Source organism: Lolium perenne, chromosome 2 (genome assembly GCF_019359855.2).
Source record: "Lolium perenne isolate Kyuss_39 chromosome 2, Kyuss_2.0, whole genome shotgun sequence".
Classification (NCBI taxonomy): domain Eukaryota; kingdom Viridiplantae; phylum Streptophyta; class Magnoliopsida; order Poales; family Poaceae; genus Lolium; species Lolium perenne.
Window position 1 is genome coordinate 106749643 of NC_067245.2, and position 8745 is coordinate 106758387.

The 8745-nt window shown below is 41.5% G+C and overlaps 2 protein-coding genes across 2 annotated transcripts; both read right to left on the reverse strand.

The window, feature by feature from the left end:
* Positions 1 to 294: 294 nt before the first annotated feature.
* On the reverse strand, positions 295 to 2316 carry LOC139835561 (uncharacterized). Its single transcript, XM_071825423.1, has 3 exons — positions 2021 to 2316; positions 350 to 1379; positions 295 to 306 (listed from the first exon to the last, which is right to left on the reverse strand). Exons 1-3 carry the CDS (start codon positions 2314 to 2316, stop codon positions 295 to 297), a joined length of 1338 nt encoding a protein of 445 aa, XP_071681524.1.
* LOC139835562 (uncharacterized) lies at positions 2305 to 6070 on the reverse strand. The gene is made up of 8 exons (XM_071825424.1): positions 6032 to 6070; positions 4926 to 4997; positions 4760 to 4859; positions 4435 to 4515; positions 4270 to 4350; positions 3132 to 4181; positions 2792 to 3027; positions 2305 to 2700 (listed from the first exon to the last, which is right to left on the reverse strand). Exons 1-8 carry the CDS (start codon positions 6068 to 6070, stop codon positions 2482 to 2484), a joined length of 1878 nt encoding a protein of 625 aa, XP_071681525.1. The 3' UTR covers positions 2305 to 2481.
* Between the last annotated feature and the right edge of the window lie 2675 nt (positions 6071 to 8745).

Genomic DNA, 8745 nt, shown 5'->3' on the forward strand with positions numbered 1-8745 from the left:
AAAAATGGCATAGGCCATATGTGGGTGTGAAGTTGATTTTTAGAATTTCTTTTCTATTTTATTTTTATTTGACTTTGGATGATCAAGTGATCATTGCTAGGGTTTTAGAATGAGAGTAACACATAAACAAGCATCATGGCAAAAACACACTCAAATAAATTAATAAGGTGAGCTATATGCATAGTCCTATATGATGAGAAAAAGTTTTTGTTGGCTCTGATTTTTGGGTTCTTGAATTCTCTCTCTTGTTCCTTTTATTGAAAAAAATTGGGATGTTACATTCAATAAGCTTGTTCACTGGTTCTTCTGTAGAAGTGTAAGGAATAACAATGTCATCTGGAAGACGCACATAATCGCCACCGATCGTCTCTTCTGTTCCATTCCCAATTCTCAAGAGGTAACTGGAGAACCACGGGTCAGTTTGTGCCCTCATATTACGCGTGAGACGTATCTTTCTAATCTTCTCCCATAAATGAGACCTCCGTAGTGTGGCGTCAGTGATCTGCGCTCTTGTCCCACGCGTCACCACTGGAAGGACCTGCCTAAAATCTCCTCCAAACACCACAACCTTCCCACCAAAAGGCAAATCACATCCCATGATGTCTTGTAGGGACCTATCAAGTGTCTCAACTGTTTGACGCTTTGTCATGGCAACTTCGTCCCAGATTATCAAAGATGCCTTGCGGAGCAGATCTGCGGTACCACTTTGCTTGGTGAAATTGCACATGCTGCTATCTGTGAGTTTAATTGGAATTTTGAACCTTGAGTGGGCGGTGCGTCCACCAGGCATGATGGATGCCGCTATACCAGATGTCGCTGTTGCAATAGCTATTTGTCCTAGTGAATGAACCTTAGCAAGAAGTGCTTTGTACAAATATGTCTTTCCTGTGCCACCTGGACCATCAACAAAGAATACCTGGCTCCTTTTGTCAACGACGTGAGAGAGTATTTCATCAAAACCAGTGCGCTGCTCAGTGTTAAGAGATGTATACGAATTTATATCTTTTTTGTCCGGAATGATCGACATCTCCTCTTGAACCTCTCTCGAGTAACCACTTGAACACCCATCATCTACCGGATCCAAATCTGGGAGGCCATAACTGCCAATATCCTTCCCCATCGAATGCACCAGATCCCTAATGTCTCTAAGGACCATCTGCTCTACTGCGGCCTTGTTGGGATGGTTCCGAAGGTAGTCCTCAGACATTGAGTCGAGGTGCTTCTCCCACAATGATCGGATGTTTGTCGCCTCACAAAACACCAGAATAGTTGCAAATAGCCTTCTTAGAGCACGCGGCATTTGGAAAGTAGCAGACTCAGTCAAGCAGTCATTAAGTGACTTGTCGGTCTCTATCAGACCTCTTTTCTCACACGCTTCTCTGAAAGACGCGCACAACTTTCCATGCACAGTCTTCAAATTTTCATATGATGTTGCACCTCGAACATGATTCATAAGTATTCTTAGGAAGTACCTTTCACCTTCAGCAGGATTTGCATACACAATTCTCCCAATCTGCCCCCGGCCCTTTAGTTTTCTTATCTGCCATATCTTCTTACCCTAATCCAACGATAAAATTCTGGGAACTCTTTGTACAAGAAGTTCCTCGCATAAGGGTCCACCTTGTTCATCTTGAAATATTGAGTGAGCATGGTGTTGGAAGAAGAATCCCGACTGATAACATCCTCTAGATTATCACCCTCCTTGAATGTGACAGACTGCATATTTTCCAAATGAAGTTGAAGTTGGAGAACCGAGGGAGAGACACCGTACATTGGAAAAGCGCAAATCCTGTGGATAGACTCCGGTGGCCCCACGAACCTAGCATCTCTATACTGTTTAATCTCATTGATTACTCCACCATCTGTATCTGCTGCTGGATCAACTGAGAATGAAGCATGATCATGTCCTTTATAGATGTATTTGAATAAGTATTTCACTGCCTTGATGCTAGAGCAAGCTTCAACATTGATGTGACAATTATACATCATAAGGAGACCAGGGTTGTATGGGACAACTCACCTATTATCCAGCTCAGCTCCTCTGACCTTCACACGGCGACCATCATGCCTCCTCCTATAGATAGGATATGAGTCCTTTCCTTGCTCCGTAGCATCATAGAACTGCCGAGGATAGCGAAATCGACATTCACCATCTATCATGCAAGGACAATTTTTCTTGAGAGCACCACATGGTCCGTGGACCATATGCTTCACCACCAAAGCATGCAATACAGGGTACATGTCCTTGTCAGGAATTTCTGCAGATATCACCTTGTCGTACCCATCTGGATTTGTTAGCTTGCTATCCGATCGCATGATCAAAAGCATGTGCTCATGTGGCAGCCCCCTCTTCTGAAACTCAGTAACATGGACATATGCAGCAACCTCACCAAAGTATTGTTTCTTGATTAAGAGATCTTTCATACTTCACAACTTCGCCCTGTATATTCTTGCCACAAGGTCTGGACGGTCTTGTGGCGTCTACCCGGGTTCAAGTCTGGATGTAATCTCCTCCCAGTGTGGGTTGCAAGTCATCGTGATGAAGTAATCCGGCTTCCCAAACCGCTGGACTATCGCCATCGCATCAAGGAATCTTCGTTGCATGTCTCGATCACCTCCCGGAAAAGTCCGTGGTAGCACGATTCTCTTTCCAACCTCAGAACCACGTGTCTCGCCAGCATCAATAACATCAACAACACCCTTAAGAAAAAAATCAATCAAAACTTCATGCTCAGTATATTCATGTGTTATATAACCTAGAAATCTTAATTATTGGAGAACATTGTGGTACCTGGTATAGTTCTGCACGAATGCGCTTTTGATTTTTAGGCTTGGAGAAGAAATCAAGTCTCATTGTCTCCATCTTGATGTACATGTCAACAGCCCATTGCTGGAATCCCCGTGCACCGAACAATATAATATTAAAGAGTCCTTTTCTGACTTGTAGCTTGAAGCAGTAATACTCCCTGGCGCTGACAAATTTTCGTTTACCTCCAGTTGCATCATCATCCTGATCCTCTTCATCATCTGCAAGATGGATCAAAAAATGATTAATCGTTGATCTCCACTAACAATGAATAAAATATGAAACATGAAATGTGAAACACGTTTGTCAGCACGGGGATAATTACCTGCTACCTCATCTGTGTTTTCTTCTACCTCATCTGTGTTTTCTTCTACCTCATCCGTGTTTTCTTCCAGCTGTACATTTGAACTCTGATGTACACCTTGCAAGTGTTCATGCTCGTTGTCATTCTGGTTCTCACAATGAACGACCTTAGGTGTGTCATCCTGGTTCTTTGATTTTGCAACTTTAGGTGGTTTCTCATATGGCATCCAACGGTTCCATCCCGTCTCCCCTCTCGGGAAGAATAATGGATACGCCAAAGGATCATAGCAACCATAGTAAGCTCTAATAAATATAGGACGGTCCCCTTTGCCATACACCACAACTTGCCTATCAAAGGTATTTTGTGGGTCACTCCCCTCAACCCACATCGCGGCCACCTGGGAAGCTGTGGGCGCATTGTACCTTCGTTGGTCCAGCCTTATATCTGTATTTAGTGATATCCTATATTCGTCTAGGTTCGGAACAGATCCAATGCTCTTGAAGGTTTGCACATACGGGTTATCCTCCAGTATCTTCAAAATCGCCCTTACGATATTGATATCAAGATCTGGAGACCGCTTAACTCTATGTTCCAAGGTTTCATCCGTGTCATAGAAGTAGAGCTGGAGATGTCTAGGTCCTTGACTGCCAGGCACCAGATCGTCCATCTTATAATACAATGCCCCTTGTGCACGAAATGTATACACCCCAGTTTTTGACGCAGTGCTGGCCGTCTTATCCAGGGTGACTCCAAGGCTAGTGAAGGAGAAGTGGCTGTTGAAATATCTTATGTGCTTTCTGAAATATTTTGCATCCTCATCAACCTGACTTGTAAACAACCGTCGCAACTCTTGAGGAACTTCAGGGGTAGCTATCTTCACCTTCCCTTTTCTGCAACAGAAAGCAGGACCCTCATATTGGATCCTCATTGCTCCACAATGTTCGCAGTCTTTTACTGGCTTCAAAGCATGATGCTTCCTTGGTAGATTGTGGTACACGTAGTCATAAGGATCATCATTCTGGTTAGTCGTGGAAACACCATTTGTCACTCGGTAGGAATCAAACACATCGCCTGCCAAGACAAAATAAGTAGGAATAAAATAGGCGCCAAAAGGCATATTGGATTGCAATAATGGTATTCGGTGATTTGTATTAGTTACCTGTACCACTAAAAATCCTGCACTCATCATCATCATCATCATCATGCATTGTTGTTTTCTCTTGTAATGTGTCTAAGTTCTCTGCAGGCAAGTTGTGTTGAATTGTCTCAATAATGATTGATACACCTCACATTTGTACATAGACAGTGTGATTATTTAATTTACCTTCCAATGTAGCACCTTGTTCAAATGGCTCTAAAATGCCTGCAGGATCGGACTCATCATCGTTGTTTGTGTCAACTTGGTCTGTAGCAAATTGCATAAATATTAGTTAAAACGGAGATATGTGAACTGCACAATTAGATTACATGCATACACTATATGCATGTGGCCAGCAGTACCTATTGGGTTAGTTTTACATGGTTGTGCTTGCATGTAAGGCGTGCAATGTGAGGTGATCAAGGGCGAAGAATTTTCCCGGACTAATTTCTTATACTCCCTTTTTTTGCGCAAGCATATTTCCTTCTCACCATCTGTCATTGATGAGTACCGATCCCTTTCATGTTGTCGTTTCTGATCAGAAGAATCACGCTGTCATTTCTTGGTGCAATATTCACTTTGTTCAGCGAAGCTCTTTTGTCCATGTCCTCCTGCAGATGTGGATCCATTTTGCAGATCTTGTCCAGATCTCACATGAGAGATGAAAGTCAAATTACTGTGTAGCCAATCACTATGATGTCCGTCAAGCATTCTTGAGTCGCTGCATTGTGTGGCAGTATCCCTGCTACCTGAAGTAGAAAATAGGATGATACAGATGAAATGAAGCTTGCATGAAACAGTTACGCTATGTATATTTTGCTAAATTTTCTGAATAGAGGTTTATGTACCATTTGCAAGTGACATGGTTACGTTGCTCAATGGGGTAATTTGCATCGGAGATACTTCTGCATGATTAAGAGCAGTCCGAGTTGCAACATTCTTTCGATGGCGAGCTAACAGCTGCCTCTGTATATAGTCAGCTTTTTTGTCGGCAGACAATTTAGCGTACCAACTTTTAGCACTTTGATTTTTTTGACCTCGTTGTGTGTTTGATAGGCCAGTACCCGAGTCACAGCCATCATATTGCAAGGTAGATGTTGACGATTGATGAAGATAAGCATTACTGCAGCCCAGAACAGCTTCAAGACATGTGAACATCAAACATTGTTAGAAGATTTTGAAGATCACGTAAAAAAATGCAAAAAATGGCATGACAGATTATATTACCAGGTATATGGTTTGGTGCCGTCTGCATAGAATTGTGATGTTTCCGGTTCCGGGCATTGAGATGCATAGGTATGTTTAACAAGTGGAGCCATGTCTACAAAATTCATTGTAGATGATAATTCAGTATTTGCATTAAAAAAATATGCCACATATATGCGTGAGTAAAGAACATATGACCTGGTGTTTTATATTGCAGCTGGCTGACTCCTGATTGTGGAGGATCTGGTGTATGACATACTATGTTCTCCTTTATGTTTGCATCCGTTGAAGGAACTTGTTTTTTAAGTTCTCGTGCTTGGCGCCGGCGTTTTGCAATTTCATCTTTATTTTTTGCATAATACTCTCGGTTTCTCTGCCTTTTGGCCTCTTTAGGATCTGCAGTCATGACACAATTTACTATATGTCGAAATAATAATAGGAGAGTTGAAAGCATCAGTCATTGTTAATCACCTTGATTCTGGCCGTTGGTGATATCTTGAAAAGGGGTGCGCTTTGACGCTGACATGTGTAGTGTTTGCTTACACTTTTCGTAAATGTAATTGATATTATAGAATACCTCTTCCCTGTATGTATCAGAATGGTCGGTTACAGGCATGTGTGACCCCGGGACGGGATCCTCTAACGTTTAGCTACAAAGTCAGGTAAGCTACAGTCTGACTTGTCTTCTTCCTAATTGTATGATTTTGGATTAAAACAACTTAAATTATTATACATAATACTTTTGTAGCTACAGTAATCATGTACAGTACTTAATTGCATCACAAAATATGATACTCATTGCTACTGTTCAAAATTTTATTCTCTTTCTTGTTCTCAAGATTTGGTAGAACCCGTGTTTGTATCCGGCCTCTTCGTAGCACTAATCCCTGACTGAAGAGTAAAATGACAATACTGAACCTCTAAAGCACTCTATTAGCGATATGCACAATGCACTGATACCCGAGTGATGTACAAACACATAATCTTAATGTAAAACAGAAAAACCAATTATTGAGACTACGCACTCACTTGCTGTAACATAAATTGTGCCAAAGAAGAGCAACAAATGCATGTATGTATACGGTATGTAAAGCTTGTAACAAAGCGTGGTGGTAATAATAGAGAGATGACTACAACTCTAATACTAATCAAATTCCCACAAGAGAAATCTAAAGCACGGATTGGAGAATCATAAAATAAGCAGATACCTTCAGGATTCTAGGAGGAAACGCGGTTGAGCTGGGCCTTGGATGAGCTTGACCTTGGAGGAGCTGGACCTTGGAGGATCTGGCCTTGGAGGAGCTGGGAGCAGACGGAGGCAACGGCGTGGGGCAGTTGAGCTGGGCCTAGGGGACGACAGGTGCAGAGGAGGCTTCGGCGTGCAGCGCGACGACGGGGCGAGCCCTGGCGGCGGGTAGCGCGGCGGCGTGTGCGTCGGTGGCTTTCGCGGGCGTGCGTGGCGGTTATTGCGGCGGCGAGCAGGTCGTGTGCGTCGGCGGCTTCCGCTGGCATACACGACGGTTATTACGGCGGCGTGCGATTGGATTGTCAGCCCCGGACTGTTTTAGCGCTAATGTCGGGTGGCCTTTGAAGCGTTGGATGAGTGTTTGACGGCTGCGATCTTTTGGATCTACCCCCTCTGGGCCTTTTTATATTGGTATAGATTAATCAAGCATATCAAGCATCTGCAATAACCAACATAATTGAAACATGTTTCTAATATTAGAATGGAAATTTTGATGCATATTTAAATTGATAATATGTATAGGATTCCGAGACAGATTTGGGACATTATCGATCTAATCAAGCAAACAGTAATTAATAAGAAAACTAATTGAGAAGTAAAACAATAATGTATTTTGTGAAGAATGACCATAGCTCTCAGACATTCAGATAATCAAGTAACCAGAAGAGAGTAGATATGTCCAAATTCTCCATGCACATGTTTGGTATAATTGTTACACACGTGATACACTATGCACATGCACTTATTCCTGGTTTGAAGGGGCATTGGTAGCAACAACAATTTAAGCTTAGTTTGGTAAAGTTTACATGGAAAAAAAATTGGAACTTGATAGGGGGATTAATTTTGGAGGGTAAACGGAGCAGTCAATCATTAACTCAGCCTTAGTACAATAGACTCATGGCATAGTATATATATGCAGGAATAAGCCTTGGTACAATATGCAGATCGATTAGGCACGGAGAGGAACTCTAAACAGCACATGTGAGCAGATGAAGGTACGACAACCAAACTGTTGAGAAAAAGGAGAATACCGAAAAAGCCGGTGGAATTGCTCACAGAAAGAAGAATATCGGAAAAAATGACAGTAGAAAGTAGAAACTATATTGTCCAGTAGATTGCAGCCGTTATAATTTGATCTCGCAACACGATTAAAAGTTAAGATAATCCAAATGATGTGGGAACATGGTGCCTCTAGTCTAAAACCCCGTATATTGCTTTTAATATATAAGTAGAAAGATATTCTAAGATTATGATACTGCAGCCTTATGCGGAATGTTTTAGTAAACTGATTTTTGAAATAATATATATTTATGTTTTGCAAAATTATATTTTACGTTTATGCTCTACATGTAGGACTGTTTTGGCACATTCAGGCAATGGCTATTTGACTACAGGCATGAATCTGAAGCAGTATAGATACGAAACTACTAAATAAAAAATTAATCGCTGAATGAAACTGGTTATTGCAAATATTGCATAATTAAAAATTGTATGGAGATTGGAGAAAACCTCAGAATTTCCGGTGACAAACGGCGGCTGACGGCGGGGGCAGCTGAGATTGTGTACCTAGCACGAAAGGATAAAACAATAACATCACACATTTTCTGGTGCAGATATGAAAGTGTATTTATTTCAACTATTGTTGTCTCAAAACATAAACAAATATGATCATACACTCATAATGCTTAAATCATGCAATCAAAGCAAGCTCTATGCTTGCGCTGCAGACAGACTTGCTTTCCTTGTGTATCATATTATAGATAACCATGAGACAAACATCCATCAAAATGAAACGTGTAGAAACTTGGACAATATTTTCCTGCTTCAGACATTGGGTTGCAATCTTTTATATGTAATAGCTAAAGATGTTTTATCAAATTCTGTCAGTCATTTTAGCACCACTGGAAACGGTATTTCTAAATGAAACCCGGGAAGACATGCTCCTGGTTAAATAAAAGAACATCCCAATGTTCAGTGTTCACTGGCATGAAAAAATATATCAACACATATGTATTTTGGGAAATATCGCCATACTGTACCATGCA

Coding starts and splice junctions, on each gene's coding strand:
- LOC139835561 (XM_071825423.1), bottom strand. CDS start 2,316: ATGCGATCGGATAGCAAGCTAACAAATCCAGATGGGTACGACAAGGTG. Junction 1,380..2,020: donor GGAGCTGAGCTGGATAATAG/GTGAGTTGTCCC, acceptor CGCGTCTTTCAG/AGAAGCGTGTGAGAAAAGAG.
- LOC139835562 (XM_071825424.1), bottom strand. CDS start 6,070: ATGCCTGTAACCGACCATTCTGATACATACAGGGAAGAG. Junction 4,182..4,269: donor CAGGATTTTTAGTGGTACAG/GTAACTAATACA, acceptor TTGTCTTGGCAG/GCGATGTGTTTGATTCCTAC. Junction 3,028..3,131: donor AAACACAGATGAGGTAGCAG/GTAATTATCCCC, acceptor TCCATCTTGCAG/ATGATGAAGAGGATCAGGAT.